The 21,568-nt window shown below is 58.0% G+C and overlaps 1 protein-coding gene across 1 annotated transcript; it reads left to right on the plus strand.

Annotated features, from left to right (window-relative positions):
- Positions 1 to 2,167: 2,167 nt before the first annotated feature.
- On the plus strand, positions 2,168 to 21,271 carry MEIOSIN (meiosis initiator). Its single transcript, XM_065420768.1, has 13 exons — positions 2,168 to 2,250; positions 5,278 to 5,368; positions 6,479 to 6,578; positions 8,216 to 8,368; positions 10,834 to 11,052; positions 11,471 to 11,594; positions 12,342 to 12,442; positions 13,163 to 13,315; positions 16,195 to 16,271; positions 17,215 to 17,376; positions 17,761 to 17,981; positions 19,240 to 19,329; positions 21,073 to 21,271. The coding sequence occupies exons 1-13, from the start codon at positions 2,168 to 2,170 to the stop codon at positions 21,269 to 21,271; spliced, it is 1,773 nt and encodes a 590-aa protein (XP_065276840.1).
- Positions 21,272 to 21,568: the final 297 nt, after the last annotated feature.

Below are 21,568 nucleotides of genomic sequence, written 5' to 3' on the forward strand. Positions count from 1 at the left end.
ATCGTCCCCCCCGCCCCACATCTGCCCTTCCCCCAGCCCAGCAATTAATTACATCCCCCCAAAGCCCCACATCAATTCTCCCCCCACCCCGCACAGCTGCTTTTCCTGCAGCTCACGGGGTTAGTCAACCCGCACCCTAGGCCTGGTGTTGCAAGGAAGAAAAGGGGAACGGAACTGCCCTGAGCAGCTGGATTCTTCCTGCCCCCACACCCCAAAACCCCTCTTAGCTCCTTGTGGGGGGAAGAGAAGAGCTATGCCTACCTCATGCAACAGTTCCAGCTCCCTCTCCTGACCCCCAGCCCAACCCCCCTCCTCCCCTGCCCCCCAAACTCTGTCCCAACTCCCTCTCCTGTCCTGAGACTCTGCCCCAGCCCCCTCTCCTGCCCCCCACACTCTGCCTCAACCCCATCTCCTGCCACCCAGTCCTCACCCCAGCCCCCTCTCCTGCCCCCCAGGCTCTGCCCCAGCCCCCTCTCCTGCCCCCCACACTCTGCCCCAACCCCCTCTCCTGCTCCCTGTCCTGGCCCTAGGCCCCTCTCCTGCCCCTCAGCCTCTGCCCCAGGCCCCTCTCCTGCCCCCCAGCCTCTGTCCCAGCCCTCTCTCCTACCCCCCAGACCCCTCTTCTGCCCCCCAGGCTCTGCCCCAGCCCCCTCTCCTGCCCCCCAGACTCTGCCCCAACCCTCTCTCCTGCTCCCTGTCCTGGCCCTAGGCCCCTCTCCTGCCCCTCAGCCTCTGCCCCAGGCCCCTCTCCTGCCCCCCAGCCTCTGTCCCAGCCCTCTCTCCTACCCCCCAGACCCCTCTTCTGCCCCCCAGGCTCTGCCCCAACCCCTCTCCTGCTCCCTGTCCTACCCCCCAGACCCCTCTTCTGCCCCCCAGGTTCTGCCCCAACCCCCAGCCCCAACCTCAACCTCAACCTCAGCCTTTGCCTAGCCCACGCCCCGCCCACTCCGCACTAGCCCCGCCCCCTCTGTCAGCGCGGGCCCCGCCTCCGCGCTTCCCTCCCGCCTTGGAACCCGGCCCGGCTCGTCCTCGCGCCGCGCCCCGCCCCGCCCCGCTCCCGGGAGCTCGCGGCCCGCCCGGGAAAGGTGCTGGGGGGTGGGGTAGGGAGCCAATTCCCCCCACCCCCCACGGCTTCCCCGCCCCAGGGCACCCCGAGGTCCCCCCTCCCTCATCACCCCCTCCCCATCGCCCCCCACTGCCCCAGGGTCCTCCTCCTCTATCGCCCCCCCACTGCCCCCTCCCCCGGCACCCCCAGACCCTCCCCTCCCTCCTGCTGTGTCCCCCTCCCACGTCAGCCCCAGGGAGCCCCCCTCCTCCCCCTGCCCCAGAGCTCCCCCTCAGAGAGCCCCCCCCTTCTGCCATTGCCTCTGGTTCTCCCTCCCCAAGAGGCTCCTCCTGGCCCTCCCTCCCCCCCACTGCACCTCCTCCCCTATCAGCCCACCAGGGAGCCCCCCTTCTCCATTGCCCCTGTTACCCCACCAAGGAGCCCGCTCTCCCCCATTGGTCTCCCATCACCCCCCAGGGTGCCTCCCCCTGACTCCTCGCCATCACTCCCAGGGCCCCCCCTCCATTGCCTTTGGCTCCCCCATTCCTGGGAGCCCCCCATAACCCCTTAGGGAGCCCCCCCCCGTAGCCTCTTGACTGCCCACAGCCCCCTCCTGGCATCCAATCATGTGTCCCAGGCTTACCACTCCCCTGAGATCTTTCCCCCCATTTGCCTCTCAGAGCTCCCCCCCTCCTCCATCGCAGGGGATTGGGCCTGTCTCTCTTCACCCCCCCAGCACTGGGTCTAGTAACAGCTGCCTCCCTCCTCCATGCTAATGTCAGCATTACAGCCCCCCTCCCTATTGCATGGGGGGCAATATTTGCTCCTCCCCGAAAGGAGCAGGTGATATTTGCCCCCCTCTATGTTCCTGAACCTCGCAGGATGGTATTGGTCATATCTTCTCCACCCCTGCACTCAGCTCAGTTCTCTTCCTCTCTCCTGTGTATCTGTCCCTGATTCTTGCAGCTGATGACATACCCCCCTTTACTGCACCCCCGTCTCATCCCACCCTCTGTCCAGTGGGGTGGGGGGATGACACGTGGGCTCCCCGTTTCCCCATCTCATTCCTGGTCCGAGATCGATTGGAATTCCCCTTCTTTTTCCCTTTGTTCTCCATTGCAGATGTGGGGTCAGGTCGGGCGTGCTGGCCCTTGGGAGCCGCGTCCTGGCCGCAGCAGCTGCCAGCCGCGAACCATCGGAGACGGGTGAGGACGTGGGGCAGGGCAGTTAGGGCTTATCCCTTTCATGCCAGAGACCAGATTTCCCCTGCCCCCATTCAAAATACCTTCTTGACACGCCAAGTCACTTATGCCGGTGCAGAGCGGTCCCAGAATAGAGCATTTTGTACCCGCTTTGCCCTTGGCAACTGGGAGTGAAGTTCAGGGGGTTTGCCTTCACTTCCTGTCCTAAAGTGCTGTGTTATTGTGCTGTGTGGCGTTAAATAGCTTTCGCGCTCCCCACGGGATACATGCAGTGTGATTTCTCTGAGCAGCTCTATCATTCCTAGAGACAAAGAGTTGTTAGGATGGAGTCCAGATTGTCAATATGTATCAGTAGATCAGTGCGCCAGGGAAAGGGGCTAGCCTAAAAAAAAAGGCCCCTGCTCCCCGTCAGCTGGCTGGAGTACAGTGATGGGCATTATAGCAGGTCTTCACCTTCCATGCCCTTCGTGGCCCATCCCCACCCGACCTAACATCTCTTCTTTGCTATCGAGTTGTTAACTCCCTCCTCCAGCGGGCCCATGGCGCCAGCCTCCGTCACCTACCAGGGAAACTTTCCAACAAGCATATTTGTGCTTCCTCCTTTGCTGCCCTTCACGCTTGGGAGGAGCTCCCTGTAAACATCTGCAAAGCCGCCTCCTTCAAAACCCACCTCTAAACGCTCCTTTCTGTGATTCCTATCTGAAAGTGCTGCTGGTGTGCCGAGCCCACTGCCCGTCATGCTGACCGGCATTGTCTCGTTTCCTTATACTTCCCGTCCGTCTGTCTGGCTCCATCTGTTGACCCTTGGCTTGGGGCAGGGACTGTCTTTGTCTGTGTCTGTACAGCTCCGGGGTGCGGTGGTACTACAAATAAGTAATAATAATATAGTCATAGCACTGAGTTCACTTTCAGTTGCTTAAAAAAAAAACCGGCTTCAACCACGGTTGCACCCTGTGTGGATGCTCTGCATTCAATTATAACCAGGCTTATACCAATTTCGCTTACCTTGATAAGGAATCAAGCTAAATCTAAATCCAATGCAGAGTGTCCACACAGGGTTTTGAACTGATTTGACAAAAATCTATTAAAACTTGCACCTTTTGTTAAGCAGGTGGAACTCTGAATATAGACAAAGCAATGCAGGTTTAGTGGCGGAAATAGGTTTTTACTACAGATAGCCCTGCAGACCCAACCCAGCCGTGCTGTCACAGCAAAAAGAAGGGTGTTCTTCCATCAAGTTAGCTGTCTATTGAACAAAGAATGCAGCCCATACTTACAAGACATGGGGCTCTGTCCTGGGAAGTGTTTGGGGACCCCGAAAGTCACAGGGAAGCAGTGACTTTGAAAAAGATTTGGGGGTGGTGATGGATAATCAGCTGCACATGAGCTGTCAGTGCAATGCTGTGGCCAAAAGGGCTAATACGATCCTGGGGTGTATAAACAGGGGACTCTCAAGTAGGAGCAAAGAGATTATTTTTACCTCTATATTTGGCACCAGCTGCTGGAATATTCTGTCCAGGTCTGGTTCCCACAATTCAAGAAGGATGTGGATAAATTGGAGAGGGGTCACGCTGCAAGGATGAAGAAAAGCTGAGCTCTTTGAGTTTCCAGCCTATTTAGTTTAACAAAGAGAAGGTGAAGGGATGACTTGATTAGAGTCTATAAATACCTACGTGGTGAACAAATATTTAATAATGGGCTCTTCAGTCTAGCAGACAAAGGTCTATCCTGATCCAATGGCTGGGAGTTGAAGCTAGACACATTCAGCCTGGAAATAAGGTTTAAATTTTTAACAGTGAGAGCAATTAATCATGTGAACAATTTACCAAGGGCCGTGGTGGATTCTCCATAACTGGCAATTGGATGGTTGGTTTTTTTTGGCAAGATCTGCTCTAGGAATTATTTTGGAGATGTTCTCTGACCTATGTTATGCAGGGGGTCACAGTGGTCCCTTCTGGCCTTGGAATCTAGGAATCTCTTTATAAACTTCTAGTTTAGAAGGGACCATTGTGATCAACTAGTCGGACCTCATGTAGTTTTTACCTGGGGGTAGCCAGTTGAGGTCAACTTCAGGTGGGGGATATAGGGTTGATCTCAACTAGCTACATCAAGGTAAAGACTCCCCGTGCCTTGTCTCCACCAGGAGTTTACAAAGATAGCGGACTCCATGAAAAAACTCACCTCTTTTCACAGTTAAGGCATAGCCCAGGAGGGAGCTAGATGGATACAGTTCCTTCTTGTGCATCCTCACCAGAACTCGCGTGTTCCAGTGAGAGGGCCAGTCCGTGAGGCCTCGTCTCCACACAAAAGTTGTGCTGCTCGAACTGTGCTGGACTAGCTAAATCGGGACGCTCCTAGCATGAATGCAGTGATTTCGGTATAAATGTGTTTCTACTGGTAGAGCTGATTCCTGTGAGAGAAGGGGAATAAGCTGTATGGGTGTACGGGACTCTTTCCGGCAGTAGGTCTCAAAGCGCTTTACAAAGGAGGCCAGTCTCATTATCCCCATTTTACAGAGGAGGAAACTGAGGCATAGGGAAGTGACGGGACTGGCGCAAGTTCACACAGCAGGTCAGTGGCCAAGCCAGGACTAGAACCCGGGACTTCTGAGTGCCAGTCCAGTGCTTGTTCGACTGCCTGTGCGACCTCTATTGACGGCTACCCAGTTTGTGTGAAGCCTGAAAGTAGTAAGTGCTCAGCAGTGAGGAAATGCCATGGCCTGCATAAGCTTATATCTGCCAGTTGTATGATAGTACCCAGGCCCAGTTCCACAAACATATGTAGGGGCCTAACTCTATATACCTTTGAGGATCTGGGCTGGGGCAACTGTTACTACAGTGTGTGAAAATGTGCTGGTGTGAGCAGGCCATTCGTCTGCAGTTTCCTGCCTCATCCCTGAGCTACGCCTGTGCCACTCGGCTATGTAGCTAAGCGAACTTTGCAGTTCGTCAGAGGGGAGCATTACCAGAAAGGGCTTTTTTGCCAGTGGACTTGGAAGCGACTGTTTGACCTTCTTTTATCCCTGAACAGAAAGAGACGTGGTAACTACACCAACACGCTCCGAGAGCTGGCTCAGATGCTGCCTGTTCCTCTGCATACCAGCTACAAAAAGCTTACCAAGGTACTGCCGGCCGGAGCGGGCTGCTGCTCCGACGGCTGCTTCCCCAAGTATAACGTTCCAGAGGGAAGCAAGGGAGCATGTTAAAGAAATAATGTGACACAGGGAAAGCACAGGTGAGGCGGGATGGAAGCCAGCCCCGCTCTGAGATCTTCAGTCTATTGGAGGAAGAGAGGCTTTGAGCCTTGTGCTGCTAAACCTCTAGGCTTCTTGAAGGGAACAAACAGCTGGGTGATCTTATGCGATCTTATTCCAGAATAATGACTCTGTTTCAGAAGCACGCTAATTATTCCGGAATACAATGTCCACAGGGGGAACTATTCTGGAATTGCTATTCCGGTGAATTTCCCCTGCAGATGAGCCTTTAGGCTCTGGGTCTTATATGCAGGCTGCCAACCCCATCCCAGAATAAACCAAGGAGAAGAATTTCCTCACTGAAGTCGTCCTTGTGGGGTTTTTAAAAAGCAAACGTTTTGTGGATGGGTCTGTTGGATTTGCAGCCTTGGAGGCTGACGTTCTGTATCCGCCCAACATCTGCGGCCCAGACGTTTGCAGGGGACACTTTGCCCCACACTCACGCCTTGCTCACCTGCCTTAGTTCTGTTCTGGGGGGACCCACCATTAAGGACGAAACGGGAGCTTGATGACAGTTCTTGGTTTCTCTGCTGAGTCTTCCAGCTCGTACCAACCCTTGGTGATGTGGATACTTACCCTCATTGAACTGGGCAGAAGAGCAACTTAATTCACACAACAGCCGTCCCGTGGCACCTTGTCTGGGTCACCAGTGAATTGAGTTGAGTGGGAACTGGGCAGTCTAGAGGCAAACGGCTCCATGTCCCATCCCGTGAGCCAACCAGCCCCCCTCATGGTCTTGTTTTGCAGACGGGTGTGTCTTACGCAGGTGTATACACACACACACTAGAAGGTGTAACTCATAATTACCGAGTAAGCATCGGAGAAGGTTCCCAGCCATTCTCCGGCTGTGGAGGGCCAGAGACGTTAGTGGCTGTGAATTTTGTTGGTAGAATTCATGTCTTGCCACAGGTGTTGCATCTACCAACGCTCCTTGCAAGTACAACACCTTTTCCTGAGTGTGTGTTCCCTTTGAAACAGAAGGAAATCCTGTTGCGCGTCCTCCGCTACATTGAGCATCTGCAGGCGAGCATCAGCACTGCCAGGACCTTGCTCCAGCTCCGGCACGGGGAGAAAGAAGGTAAGGGATCGCGGGCAGTGAAGGGAGACGGGGGAGAGAGCAAGGGACGTGAGCTGTTGCGTGGAGGGAAGCCAAGGGACGGTGTAGGGACACGAGTCGCAGCAGGGATGTGGGATAACCCAGAGAGGAGATCTGCCGTACGTGCATTGCTCAGCCAGAGGGACAATGGGGGGCTTCCGAGTAGGAGATAAACACTCACAGAAAATATTGTAACGCAAACCAACTGGAGCTTTGAGAAGCCCATTGGAAGGTGATAAGAATTCCCCTGGACAGGGAGCCACCCCTCTTGACCTTGCCCTGGGTCTCTGTGACCCATTCAGTCCTTGGCCTTTCCACTGAAACGGTGATCCAGGGGGCCGTTTGTGAGGCGAGATCTGGAATGGGCCACCCCTCGCCACTCGGTTCACCTGAGCCACCAAACGGCTGCACAGGGTGGTGACTTTTGAATGCTGCTGTACTGGTGTTGCATTCGCGCGGCTGCCCCAGGAGGGACCGGTTCTGTCTCCAGACCTGCTCTCTGAGGGCACTGTGGCTGTGACAGGCTCCTCTGACTCCGGGTTCATCCGCGCTTCAGCTGGGAGGTGTGATTCCCAGCTCAGAGAGACGTACGGGCTAGCGCCGCTCCAGCTAACATTCCAAAGATAGCAGTGTGGCCACGGCATCGTGGGTGCTGGGACGGGCTGGCCGCTCCAAGTACGGCCCCGTCCGAATATCAAGGTCTGTACTCGGGTGGCAACCTATGCCGTGCCGTCTGGCCACACTGCTGCTTTTAGTGCAGTAGATCAGTGGTTCTCAATCGGGCACACGAACCCCTGGGGGTACACAGAGGTCTTCCAGGTGGAACATCAACTATCTTGATATTTGCCTAGTTTTACAACAGGCTACATAAAAACGCTAGCAAAGTCAGTACCAACTACAATTTTATGCAGACGATGACTTGTTTATATTGCTCTATATACTGTACACCAGCCGTTCTCAAACTTTAGCAACCCAAAGACACCCATTTTCATTTAAAAGATTTTCGCGGACTCCCAAGACCAGGCCCCGCCCCCACTCCATCCCTTCCCCTAAGGTCCCCACCCCACCTCTTCCCGCCCCCGCTCCACCTCTTCCCCGCCTCTTTCTGCCCCCTCCCCCGAGCGCACCCCGTCCCCGCTCCTCCACCTTCCCCTCCCTCCCAGCGCCTCCTGCACGCCACTGAACAGCTGTTCCCCGGCATGCAGGAGGCGCTGGGAGGGAGGGGGAGGAGTTGATCAGCAGGGCCCGCGGACCCCAGTATGAGAAATTCCGCAGTATACACTGAAAAGTAAGTACAGTGTCAGCAATTGTATAGTAACAGTGTGGCTGGGACACTTGTATTTTGATGTCTGATTTCGTAAGCGAGTTGTTTTTAAGTGAGGTGAAACTTGGAGATATGCAAGACAAATCAGACACCTGAAAGGGGTACGGTAGGTTGGAAAGGTTGAGAGCCACTGCACTGGCTTGAGCAGGACTAACGTGTACATCTACACAAGCTGAGTGATCGTCGGAAGCTGCATTTTTTTCTCTCTTCCTTTTCGTCCCGGGATCCTTGTGAGCTGAAGTGGTTGCTGGATTGGGGGAGTTCTGACCTGCTCTGCTCTCCCCTCATCCTACAGAATTTGGAGCGGGCGCATCCACATGTGCGGAGATGTCCGCCTGTCAGCGAGGGTGCGGAGACGGCACTCCGCCCGTCACCCCGCGGAGGAGGAGAGCCAAGCTCCTGAACGTTGGCAAGAAACCCCGCAAAGGAAAGCGATCCCGCAGATCAGGTTGGGACAGAAGCGGTAGCAGCCATTCCCCCTAGCCTCGCTCTGCAGAGCAATCGCTCCTTCCCCCTCTTTCCTGTGGGACAGCCCATCTCTGCTGCATTGGGACAACCAAGGGGAAGAAGGAGAGATTTCTTAGGAGGGGCAGCTCTTCTCCAGTGGCTGGACCCCCCTCTTTGCTTCGCTTTGGCCAACCCTGGCTTTTGACTTCATTTTGAACATCCTGACCCCTTGCCTTTGGCAGGGCGGAGCACCGGACCCCCAGCTGGAAAGTCACTGGCCATTTCCCCCTAGGAAGGCCCTACAGCACTCGGGGTACATCCACACTGCAGCTGGGAGGTGTCATTCGCAGCTCGGGTAGATGTACACAGTACGCTGCTATTCAGTATTTTCATTATGGACTTGGGTAACAGAGAGGAGAGGATGCTTATAAAATTTGTGGATGACACCAAGCTGGCGCGGGCGGGCGGGGTCGCAAGCACTTTGGGGGACAGGATTAGAATTCAAAACGACCTTGACAAATTAGAGAATCGGTCGGAATGCGACAAGATGAGATTCAATACAAACAAGTGCAAAGTGCTGCACTTAGGAAGCACACAGCTACCAAATGGGGACTAACTGGCTAGGCGGTCGTACTGTGGTAAAGGATCCGTGGTCATAATGGATCACCAGTGGAATCTGAGTCAGCGATGTGGTCCGGCGGCTAACCAGGCTAATACCGTTCTGGGTGTATTAACAGGCGTGTCGGATGTAAGTCACAGGAGGTAACTGTCCTGCTCCGCCAGGCACTGTGAGGCCTCCGCTGGAGCGCTGCGTCCAGTTCTGGGGGCTGCACTGTAGGAAAGATGTGGACAGATTGGAGAGAGTCCTAAGGAGAGAGACTAAAACGATCCAAGGTTTAGAAAACCTGACCTAGGAGGAAAGGTTAAAAAAAACTGGGCATGTTTAGTCTTGAGAAAAGAAGCCTGAAAACAGTCATCAAATTTGTTAAGGGCTGGTATAAAGAGGACGGGGATCGATTGTTCTCCGTGTCCACTGAAGGTTCTTGGACAAGAAGCAACGGGCTTAATCTGCAGCGAGGGAGATTTAGGTGAGAGGTGAGGGGAAGCTTTCCAACTCTCAGGGGAGTTCGGCTCGGGAACAGGCTTCCCAGGGAGGCTGTGGGATCCCCTTCCAGAGAGGATTTTAAGAAGAGGCTGGACAAACCCCTGTCAGGGCTGGCCTAGGTTTGCTGGGCTCGATGAGCTCTCAGCTGGACATTTCTCTGATTCCATGACACACGTGCTAGCTCTGCTCAAGCCGGTGTGCTCCCCTAGGATCTTGGACCAGGTGGTCCTCAGGCAGCTAGCCCACGCCTGTGCCCCGGTAGCCAGATGGCTGTTTTTAGCACGCTGCCTCGAGCGGAGCTAGCGTGTGTACGTCTGCGTGAGGTGGGAAGAACGCCCCCCAGCTGCGTTGTAGACACAGCCTCGGTGTCACAGATCTGAGGTTACCTCCAGAGCGTCAATTGGTGAGTGTGGCTAGCCAGGGCTGCTGTTACAGTTGTGCAAAACTCTCCCTCTCCTCCCACCCCATCCTCCCCCTGTCCCCTGCATGTGTCACCCCCGTAAGGGTCAGGATCCCAGCTCACCTCCTGGGTTTCTTGCCATGGAATGGTGTAGCTGGGTCTTTGGGTTGCTTGACCCAGCAAAGGGCTGATGTAGGGAAATAATTAGTGTGGCTTAGAGTAGGGGGAGGGCTGGGAGCCCAGACTCCGGGGTTCTCTCCCCAGCTCTGAGAGGAGTGGTTAGAGCAGGGGGCTGGGAGCCAGGACCCCGCCACCCCCCAAGCTCTGGGAGGGGAGTGGGGTCTAGTGGTTAGAGCAAGGGGGCTGGGACCAGGGCTCCAGGGTTATCTCCCCAGCTCTGGGAGGAGAGTGGGGTCTAGTGGTTAGAGCAGGGGGCTGGGAGCCAGGACCCCGCCACCCCTCAAGCTCTGGGAGGAGAGTGGGGTCTAATGGTTAGAGCAGGGTGGCTGGGACCAGGGCTCTGGGGTTCTCCCCCCAGCTCTGGGAGGAGAGTGGGATCTAGTGGTTAGAGCATGGTAGTGGAAAGCAGGACTCTTGGGTTCTGGTCCAAGTTCTGCCACTAACTTGCTCTGTGACTGTGGGCATGTCCCTTAATCTCTCCGTGTGTCATTTTCTCCAGCTGGCCTGTTAGAGTTTCCCTCGCTCCCGGTAATCTGTGAAGCTTGCTGAGCTGATGTCCGGGAAGCCTGGGGTGGCGTGCGGCGCAGTGGTGTTACCTTGGCGCTCTCGGGGAAGGGGGGTGCTCACAAGCTGAGCTTGGAGCTGACGGGTGCCCAGGGCAGGTGAAATGTCCCTCGTGCCGGAGCTGTACCGTGTGGCGATGCAGCTCGGGGCTCACCTGGCCCCGTGTCCTAGGCAAGACACGGCCCCGCCTAGATTACTGTGCCCTTTGCCTTCACAGAGCGGCGGGGGGTGAACAAGGAGACGCGTCGGAGCCTGAGCCTGGCGGAATTGCCCTGGCAGCCTGGTCGGCGCACGGAGGCGGATCTGCACGCGGCAGGCGAAGGGGCCGTGCTTTCTCCTGGTACGAAGCAGCTTCCATTTCAGCTGGGGTCTTGCCGGCCCACAGGCAGCGCCTTCCTGGACAGGGCCGAAGGCGGCGTTCCCGGCTGTGCAGCAGGTGCGGTCCCTCTCCGTCCTTTGCCGGGCGCCTCCTGCGGGAGTGGGTGTGAGACGGGAGCCGATGGGAGCTCGCCCATCGCTCGGGGCAAGGGAGCGTCTCACCCCTGCCACGCTCAATGTGCACGGGGCTCTGGGGAGCGTCAGCCCTCACCGGGCACCGGCATCCGTGGCAACACAGGGTGCGGGTGAAATCTAGGCCCTCGTGAGCAGAGATGATGCACCAGATCCCCAGCTGGTGTGAGTTGATGTTTCCCCACTGCCCATTTCCACCCACGGAGCATCTGGCCCCATTCCTATAAGAAGCCACGGCCGTAGCGTCCATCACCAGGGCTGGATCCGTTGTAACCTTGAGTCTCCACTGCTGGGGGACGCGGCGTCTGGTGGAGCAGGACCAAAGCGTGCATGTGCCTTTGCAGATTGGTGCGTAGGGTGTGACCGAGATGAGAGCCAGGAGGAGGATGACATCTGCTCTGCCTGTGAGGCTCAGCTGAGTTACCGGGAGCAGCGTCGGTACGACGGGCCGGACCTTGCTCTGCTGGGGTAAGAGCTGGTGGGGGAGCTTCACCATGGAAGCTTGTGGCTCTGGTGACTTCAATGCGGCTCTGCCAGTTTGCACCTGGAGCCGCTATCCAGCCAGTGTGCAGCGTTTTCAAACCCTGACTCCGGATTACTGCTGGGAGCTCCCCCCACAGCCAGCTCTTCTGCCCCGCTCCCCACAGTGCCCCCTGCTGGGGGAGGCTGGGACTGGAGTAGCTGGGAGCTCCGCCCCCAGCCAGTGGTCCTCCCCTGCTCCCCATAGTGCCCCGTGCTGGGAGAGACTTAGACTGGAATAGCCTGATGCTGCCCCACTCCCTACAGCGTCCCCAGCGTGCTTGGCAAAGGAGAAGGTTCCCACGGCCGTACCTGGCGGAAGGCGAGGCTGGGTCTCACGTACAGGTGGGTTCTCTGCCGCCTGGCTGCTGGCTCGGCTATAGCCTGCCGACAGCCAGAAGGAGAGGCCGGCTCCCAGCCGGCACTTCTCAAAGAGGTTCAGCCATAGTCCCCAGAGCAGGTCTCCCTAGTTCCGACCCTCCTTGGGCGGGAGGCTGCAGCTGAAAATCTCCAGGAAGCTGGGGTACGCCCTACCCCACTGCACAGCTGCACCCTAGGACACTAGGAGTTGCTCTTAAAGCAGCACGTGTTTGGTCCAGCCCCTTGCGGTCAGCAGCACGGAGCAGTTCTGTCGGGGACTCGGGGAGAGGGGAGACAGAGCTGCAATCCAAGGCCATCTCTAAACTGCTCTTCCAGGCAGGAGCTGGTGCAGTATTATTCCTGCGGGGAGGAAGAGGAGGATGGGCTGGATGCTGGTCCTTGGCTCTCAACCCAGTCCCCTGTGTGTCGTTCCCATGGTGAGTACTGCCGTAGTCTAGGGCCATAGCGTGCAGAGATGGCAAAGGCCCCTTAGGCTGCCCCGGTTCGCTGCTCTTCATGTAGCTAAGTAGCACCCGCCAAGGCGGTTGTGTTGGGCACCAAGCATCTGTGTGTCCAGGCTCTGGGAGACCGCCCTCATCAGCACTTTCAGACTTGAAAGGGGCCCCCCGTCTAACAGCACAGTGTGTTCATTTACAGACAGCTGGGAGAAGGGATATGGACGTATCAGCTGCATGCGTCCTTTTTAAACCTTTTTGTTTTTATATCAAATACAAACACACAAGGAAACACAATGAATGGAAACACACGCACGAGATGGAAGTAGCACATAACAAAATTCGACATTCGTTATTTGCATAACCTGGGGAAAATACCCTGAACCTGCAGAGGTCATGCAGGGCATCAGTTATTAAAGGGGCTAAATAAGTGAGAACATAACCTCTGATTATTGGGGCGGGGGAGTGGGGGCAGAGATTGTAGGCCCCAGCTGACAAGTGGTAGAGGAAGTTAACAAGCGTCCTTTAAATAATAAATCCAGCAGCATCTTAGTGGTCCAAGTTAGTCCATTTCCTGGAAGTCTCCAGCTGGGCTGCTGTGGAGCAGCCCAAGTTCTCCTGGCAGATTATGGGGAATGGGGACAGAGGGTAGCGGAAACGTAGCCAGTGAGATTTCTGTGTAAATTATGTTTTGGTTCGCAGAGAGCTTGCTCCTGTGCTCTTCCGGGAGCGGAGGCCAAATCGGGGCTTGCTGGGCCAGCAAGGATCTGGGCTTGAGCCCCTCGCTATTCTCCTCTCCTGGACGGCTGCTTCCCGGGCACGTTCTGCAGGGGGGCCCAGAGGAGCTGTCCCAAGGTAAAGGGGTGTCCGCGTCCCTCCTTGCGGCCGGAGGGGTCTGAGGGGCTTGCCAGGATCGGTCGCGGTACCGTGGTGATTCCCGGCAGGCGAGCGACGAACCGTGGCGCGGAAGAGAGGCGGGGAGCGAGTGAGAGCTGTGCAGCGTGCCTTAGAAAGGACAGGGTGTCGTTGGAATGCCAAGTGGGGACCGCGTGGGGGGTTGGATTCCCCCACCGCCAGTCACGCTCTCTCTGAGACGTGCCAAAAGCGAGATCGGGGCCCCCTTGTGTCAGACGCCCTACGCAGTCCTTCCAGGCTTCAGCAGAGGTTCGGCTGCAGGGACTGGCCCTGTACGATTTCAGCCGAAGGAGCTGGTTGGCCACGTCTACGTGGCGAGTTACTGTGTCGCAAGCTAGGGTGTGAATCTGCAGTGCACCCGCTTACTGCGCAGTTATGCCCTGAGTGGACAGTGCTACAGTGCAAGGGAAGTCCCAGACTGCGCTTTCCAGTGGGAAGACGCCCCTAGAGCAATGGTTCTCAAACTGTGGGGCAGGCCTCCGAAGGGAGGCCTGGGAATGTGTCAAGGGAGGCGCGAGCTGTGTGCTATTATTTTTTTTTTTTTAAGAGCTCTGGCGGTCAGCCCTGGGTGGCTGGGGCTTGTGCCGTGCACACTGGGGAGGTGGGGATAAAGGTGACGGCTGGAGCCCTGCCGCCGAGGCTCTCCCCTTTCCCTCCACCAAATCCCTCATCTGCAGGTGGCGAGGCTCTGGCTGTCAGCCCCAGGGTGGCAGCAGCGCAACAGAAGTAAGGGTGGCAATGGGGCACTAAGTCTGCTGTGATATTGATGAATATCACTTTTCACATTGCCACCCTTGTGTGCTGCTGCCTTCGGAGCTCGGTTCCCGGCCAGCAGCCGCTGCTCTCCGCTCTGCCTTCGGAGCTGGGTTCCCGGCCAGCAGCCGCCGCTCTCCGCTCTGCCTTCGGAGCTGGGTTCCCGGCCAGCAGCCCCTGCTCTCCGCTCTGCCTTCGGAGCTGGGGTCCCGGCCAGCAGCCGCTGCTCTCCGCTCCGCCTTCGGAGCTGGGGTCCCGGCCAGCAGCCCCTGCTCTCCGCTCTGCCTTCGGAGCTGGGGTCCCGGCCAGCAGCCGCTGCTCTCCGCTCCGCCTTCGGAGCTGGGTGCCCGGCCAGCAGCCGCTGCTCTCCGCTCTGCCTTCGGAGCTGGGGTCCCGGCCAGCAGCCCCTGCTCTCCGCTCTGCCTTCGGAGCTGGGTTCCCGGCCAGCAGCCGCTGCTCTCCGCTCTGCCTTCGGAGCTGGGTTCCCGGCCAGCAGCCGCTGCTCTCCGCTCTGCCTTCGGAGCTGGGGTCCCGGCCAGCAGCCGCTGCTCTCCGCTCTGCCTTCGGAGCTGGGGTCCCGGCCAGCAGCTGCTGCTCTCCGCTCTGCCTTCGGAGCTGGGTTCCCGGCCAGCAGCCGCTGCTCTCCGCTCCGCCTTCGGAGCTGGGGTCCCGGCCAGCAGCCGCTGCTCTCCGCTCCGCCTTCGGAGCTGGGCTCCCGGCCAGCAGCCCCTGCTCTCCGCTCTGCCTTCGGAGCCGGGTTCCTGGCCAGCAGCCCCTGCTCTCCGCTCTGCCTTCGGAGCTGGGTTCCCGGCCAGCAGCCGCTGCTCTCCGCTCTGCCTTCGGAGCTGGGTTCCCGGCCAGCAGCCGCCGCTGCTCTCCGCTCTGCCTTCGGAGCCGGGTTCCCGGCCAGCAGCCGCTGCTCTCCGCTCTGCCTTCGGAGCTGGGTGACGGCATATGTAGTTGTGTCGGGGTGGGGGACATGTAAACGACTATTGGTACAAAGAACGGGGGCCTGAACAGGTAAGTTTGAGAGCCGCTGCTCTAGAGAGATGCTGCTGCCTTATCCCCTGAGCCCCGGGAACGCTGCCCCGAGCACCCAGGCTGTTCTGTGCAGCGGGCTCTGCTGCTGGAGCTGGTGTGGGTTTATCGGAGACTGACTGAAATTCTTCTCCACGAACTTAACTGGCCTTTTGTTGTCCCTTGAGCCGAGCATCCCTGCATAGCTGGCCGGCGCCCAAGATGCTGGAAATCAGGTCCCAAACTCCAGACTGCTCAGCTAGTCAGTTCGGATTTTGGCTCCTGGCTCCTTCCCTGCTTTGGTTTTGGTTGCCCCCCGGGCTGGGTCAGAAAGAGAGATACAGCCCCTGCAGGTGGAGTTCTGCTGCAGCCAATGGCAGGTCGTGGTAGCTTCCATCCCGAGTGTCTGATCCTCTCTGCGGTAGGTCGTGTGGGATCCTGGAGACAGTGGCAAGGGGAAAAGGACCCTTTTTATCATCCAGTCTGACCTGGGCCAGAGATTTCCCTCCCCTCTCCCCCCATTGTCCCATCCTCCACCAAAATTTGAACCCTGGCCCTCTCATACCCTAAGCGTTTCATCCCTAGGCTAATGAGCTACAGAGGGTCTATCTGCAGTGCAGTCATGGGGCGGGCTGCAGCCCGTGCAGACATCCCTGCGCCAGCTTTGCTCTAGCTGGCTCGGACGGCGATAGCCAGGAAGCCCACAGCAGCACAGACTAGTCGCTCAAGTACATACCTAGCCTCCCAGGCACGGCTTCACCGCTGGCTTTATTGGAGCCAGCAAGTTCAGAGCTAGCCCCAGGGACGTCTATACCTGCGGCACTCCCACCTCCGCTTGCCGTGTAGACAGACCCTTAGCGACTGGCTGGTGTGTGTGCTGAGAAGGGCATGTGGCAAGAGGAAATCATTAAAACCATTGCTACCCTGCAGCGTGGCCTTTGGCAGGGGGGCTCCCCTCTTTCCTGGCCGGGGTCCTTGCCGGGGGAAGGCCATGGGAGGTCTGCTCTGATGTTACTTGTTTAGAAGGGGTACGTCTCGTTCTTCGGCAGGTTTGTTTGAGGACGTGTGTCTGAGCCCAGACTCGGCTGGTTCCTCTGACAGCCTGGCTGGGACCCTGCTGAGAAAGGTAGGCAGGGGGGAGCCCCTTCCTGAGTCCCCTGTTGGTCCCTCTCCTTGTTAGCAGGCAGAACCTGCCTCCCGGCTGCATATTGTCATACAGCCTCCTCTGGTGCTATAAAGTCAGGCTCGGATGTGGATGATAATAATAACGGCCCTTAGCATCAGTAGGTCTCAAAGTGCTGCACAAAGGAGGGCTGGAACCATTATCCCCATGTTCCAGATGGGGAAACCGAGGCACAGAGCAGGGAAATGACTTGTCCCAGGTCACCCAGCAGGGCCGGAAATAGAGCCCAGACTCTGTCCACTAGGTTGCTCTTACCTGCTGGCTGTGGGTGGCCTTTGTGAAGTGGCCACCCACTGGCACGGGCGCTATCCCCACCACCACCACCGCAGCTGGCGTTAATTGGGCCTCCATGGGGGCAGTTGTAGAGAGAGAGGCCAAGGGTCGAATGAGTCGTGTGACCCCCCTCCATGGGGCGTGCTGGTGGAGGTGATTGCGGGGAGCTGTGCCCTGCCGCTGGGGTCTGGAGCTGCGAGGTTCTCATCCCCCTTTGTTATTTGCACTGGAGACCCCGCTTGGGCTGGGCCCTCTCCGTACCCATACTAAAGCCAGACTTGCTGCCCCAAGGCATTTGCAATCCAGCCCTGTAAGCAGAGACTCCAGGGGAGCATTGGAGAAGGGCTTGCCCGTAGAATGGGATGCGTCCGGGGCGGGTGAAACCTGCTGCATTCCTCGCTGAAGATTGAACAGCCCAGGCCTGGGAGGATTAGATGGGCCAGTCAAGGCTTATGGACGCAGGCCGAGCTTTTCCCACATGCCTGTGGACAGCCCGGGCGTTGTAATGGGAATCAGGCTCCCGGATCCCTTCTGAACATTTCAGCCTTAACTTTTCATTTGCCGTGTTCTTCTCCCCCCCCCCCCCCGTCCTTCACACCGCGACCCTCATCAGACGCTTCCGGACACTCCGCTGAACGCCCGCAATCTCTTCCAGTCCGCCTTCTCGCTGGACCATTGCTACCTCTCCTACAGCGAGGCGAGTAAAACCGACTCCAGCCCCAGCTCGGGAGTGACGGAGTTCATGGGGGTGTGGAGCGGGCAGCTCCTCCAGGAGGTGAGAGGATGCGGTGGGGGGTGGGAGGGAAGGAAGCCGGGGTCATGGCGCTGCCCTGTAGACTGTGAAAGTGGGGAGAAGATGGGTTTGGGGGGGCAGGGGTTGAAATCTTGCAATCTTAGGGTAACAGAATGGGAAAGGGCAGATGTACATAGTGGCTGTATAAGGACTGGATGAGACACCGAGCCTCTGATCTGGCTGGAAGCGGAGCCCGCTTGGGTGTTTTCTCTCTTCCACTCCAAGGCTGAGGCTTCCACAGTTGCTTAGGAGATTTCGGCACACATCCCCCAATGGGGCTCATGCCACCTCCTTTCCCCAGTGTCCCAATCTCAGGGGCCTGCCTGCGTGTTTGTCCACCACACCCCCCCTCTCTCTGCCCCCCAGGGTTCCAGCCCCATGTCCTCCAGCGACGAGAACAGCGACAGCACCTGGATCCCTTACAAGCGGACGAAGCCGCCGCCTGCTGCCGGCCGGAAGAGGAAGGAGGAGGAAGGCGGGCGGCAGCCGGAGGCCTCCAGCAAGTCCCGGTCCCCCTTGCAGCTGAAGAAGAAATGCGTCAATGGTTTCATCATGTTCTGCCGGCTGAACCGCAAGCAGTACATCCGGTAAGCAGGAGGGGGCGCTATGTCACGGGATGGAGAGAGGCGCTTGACCCAGCTGGCCGTGTGTCCAGGCACCACAAAGCGCTCGAGCGTGAGCATTAATTTTAAGCGTGTGCTCTAGGTTTCACTGGCTTCAGTAGGACTCAGGGAAGGTAAGCTACGGGTTCTTATTGCTCCTTCTTATTTCTATTACGGTAACGCCTAGGGGCCCCAGTCATGGACCAGAACCCCATTATGCCTGGCGCTGTACATTGTTTATTGCTATTAGGTGTATTACAGTAGCACCTAGGCACCTGAGTGACAGACCAGGCCCTTGTTGTGCCAGGCGCTGTACAAACACAGAACACAAAGACAGTCCCTGCCCCAAAGAGATGACACTCCAAGTATCGGACCAGAGACACCTGATGGAGACAGACAGACCACAGAGTACTAGTGTGATGCAGCAGCTAACGCAGTCCTTCGCTATACAAGCAGGGGAATATAGCCTAGAAACAGGGGTGGAGGGCAGTTACCTCTGTATACGGCAGGGAGACCGTTAGAGGGATGCTGGGGCCAGTTCTGGCGTTCCCACTTCCAACAGGATGCTGACAGATTGGGGAGGGTTGAGCGAAGAGCTGCGGGAATGAGCCACGGTCTGGGAAACCTGCCTCAGAGCTCGATCGGTTTAGTTTACCCCGTTGACCTTGATCCCGGTCTGTCAGCCTCTCTGTGGGGAGGAGATGGCTACGAGCAAGGGGCTGCTTAACCCAGTGGGCAAAGGCAGAGCGAGATCTAACAGATAGGAGCTGAAGTGAGAGAAATTCAGAATTAGCCGCTGCAACAACCGGCCCAGGGTCGGAGTCTTTACATCAGGTGGGACATCTTTCTAAAAGATCTGCTCTAACTCGAGCCAACTCAGAGCGCAAATCGCTGGGGGGAATGGTCAGAACGGTCCCTTCAGGCCTTACACCCTTTCAGCCACTCCTTTCCCCTTGGCACAATCCCAGGCTGGATTTTTTAGTGCCCATGTGGCGGGACTGACCTGCCAGAGCTCGGCACGCAGCCGTGGTCCGTAGCAACCAGCTGGAAAGAGCAGGTGTTTGGGTTTCGCTCCCCTGGATGTTTGTTAAATTCTGTGTCCATGGAGAAGGCAAGGCGGATGGAATGTGTATACAGCTGCTGGGCATTGCCTCGGCAACCTGCTCTGGTAGGCCAGGCAGACGTGTGCTGCTTCACGCCTGGTCTGGGAGAACGCTGAGTTCCTGGTGCTCTCTCCCCTCAGCGCCTGCCCGGGGATGGCGTCCACAGCAGCTACCAGGGAGCTGGCACAGCTGTGGCGCACCATGACGAAGCAGGAGCGGAGGCCGTACTGGTAAGGCTGGCATTCGGAGAACCCCATCGGAGCCGTGGGAGTCGGTCTGGTGCGGGGGGAGATCTGCCGGGGAAGGTGCCAACGTCCACCACGTGCTGTTCCGGCCCAATGTTGCAGCTGCTCTTTGTATTACACCAGCATCTATAGGCCTCAACCGAGATCAGGGCACTGTTGCGCCGGGCGCTGCCCAGACACAGTAACTGAGCTTGGGGCCCCGTCGCGCCGGGTGCTGCCCAGACGCACAGTGACTGAGATCAGGGCCCCTTCGGGCCGGGCGCTGCCCAGACGCACAGTGACCGAGATCAGGGCCCCTTCGGGCCGGGCGCTGCCCAGACGCACAGTGACCGAGATCAGGGCCCTGTCGCACCGGGCGCTGCCCAATCACACAGTGACTGAGATCAGGGGCCCGTCGGGCCGGGCGCTGCAGTGACCGAGATCAGGGCCCCGTCGGGCCGGGCGCTGCCCAATCACACAGTGACTGAGATCAGGGGCCTGTCGGGCCGGGCGCTGCAGTGACCGAGATCAGGGCCCCGTCGGGCCGGGCGCTGCCCAATCACACAGTGACTGAGATCAGGGGCCCGTCGGGCCGGGCGCTGCAGTGACCGAGATCAGGGCCCCGTCGGGCCGGGCGCTGCCCAGACACACAGTGACCGAGATTGGGGTCCCGTCGGGCCGGGCGCTGCAGTGACCGAGATTGGGGTCCCGTCGCACCGGGCACTTCACAGAGTTAGGCATCCCCTGCCCTGAAGAGCTTGCAGCCTGACCGGACAGCAATTGGAGGGGAGACAGCGTCTCAGGGAGGGGCAGTGACTTGCCTCCAGTCACCCAGCAAGCCATGGCAGAGCCAAGCTTAGAACCCAGGTTACCCGAGTCCCAGTCCAGGGACCTTCCAGTGGACCCCATTGCCCCTAAAGTTTGCCTTAGTCCTGCCACACAGGGGTCACCTCAGGGGCTCCTAGGGGAGCAGATTTTGCCGCTTGGACAGTTGTCCACTAGAAGTTGAGATCCCCCTGACTCATTACACATAGGAGCCAATAGAGTGAGACCCAACCACCGCTGGCCTGGTGGGTTCACACCAGGGACCTAGACGTGAAAAGCTTCCGATTCCATCCCCAGTCCCCAAGGAGATGTTGATGAGCAGAGAGCCTAAAATGGTTAGAATTGGATTCCATAGCACCAACTAAGCCTAAGTGGGACGTAGATAAGTACTATAATCCCCTCTCAGCTGGTGGGGACTCCCAGCCCCACTGCTCTAACCGGACACCACTCCCCTCCTAGAGCTGGCGATAGACCCCAGGAGTCCTGACTCCCAACCCCCCTTGCTACGTCACCCACCCCATAGGTGGGATTAGAACTCAGGAGTCCTGGCTCCCAACTCCCCCTTGCTACGTCACCCACCCCATAGGTGGGTTTAGAACCCAGGAGTCCTGGCTCCCAGTCTCCCTGCATTAAACCCTACTCCCTTCCCAAAGCTGGGAATAGAACCCAGGAGTCCTGGCTCCCAACCACAAATGCCCTTTATTATCCACTGAATTACACCTGCTGACTGTCCGAGGCGAGTGGCTGTCCCATCCTGGGCTAGCCGGGGCTATACGGGAAGAGTTTTATCAACCTCTCTAGGCTCAAGGCAATTGATCAGGCCGGGTGGTCATTTGCCAACTGCCCATGGGACGGACGGTGACGAGCCCATAGAGGGAACGGGCGCAGAGAGCCGTCCGGTTGGATTTCACCTCTTTCTTCCAGCGTCAAGGCCCGGCGGTTCAGCAGGCTGAACAACCGCATTGTGAAGCAGGACTTCTCCAGCGGGGGAGAGGAGGAGGAGGAGATGGAGGCTCCTAAGCCGTTTCATCTGCTACTGGCCGAGAAATCTCTCGGCTCCCGGGACCTGGGACCGCCAGCCCCGCCCCGCTCGCTCCAACACCCAGCCCTGGAGTCGGTGTGACGGACGGCAACACAGGGCCCCTCCCACCCGGCGTGCTGGGGCCCCCATCCCCTCATGTGGCATCTCTCCCTTCCTTTGGAGACGCCTGCTGCTCCATCGAAATGAACAAGGGTGCTTGGGAACGGGCACGGGGCTACACCGTGCGTGTTGCCGTTGGGAGACCAGGCTTTGGGGTTTGTAGACTGGCCTCTTGTTCAGCTCTGGCAAGGAGAAATTGTGTGTGGGTGTGGAGGGGCGGCTCATGGTTTTTAATTAAAATCCTATTTATTCTGATAGTTTTCCGCCATAACTACACAC

Source organism: Emys orbicularis, chromosome 21 (genome assembly GCF_028017835.1).
Source record: "Emys orbicularis isolate rEmyOrb1 chromosome 21, rEmyOrb1.hap1, whole genome shotgun sequence".
Taxonomy (NCBI): Eukaryota; Metazoa; Chordata; order Testudines; family Emydidae; genus Emys; species Emys orbicularis.

What these genes read in the sequence shown, in the direction of transcription:
- MEIOSIN (XM_065420768.1), top strand. Translation starts at nt 2,168, where the DNA reads ATGTGGGGTCAGGTCGGGCGTGCTGGCCCTTGGGAGCCGCGTCCTGGC. An exon ending in AAAGCGATCCCGCAGATCAG is followed by an intron (nt 8,369 to 10,833) that starts GTTGGGACAGAA and finishes TTGCCTTCACAG; the next exon opens with AGCGGCGGGGGGTGAACAAG. An exon ending in CAGGAGCGGAGGCCGTACTG is followed by an intron (nt 19,330 to 21,072) that starts GTAAGGCTGGCA and finishes TCTTTCTTCCAG; the next exon opens with CGTCAAGGCCCGGCGGTTCA.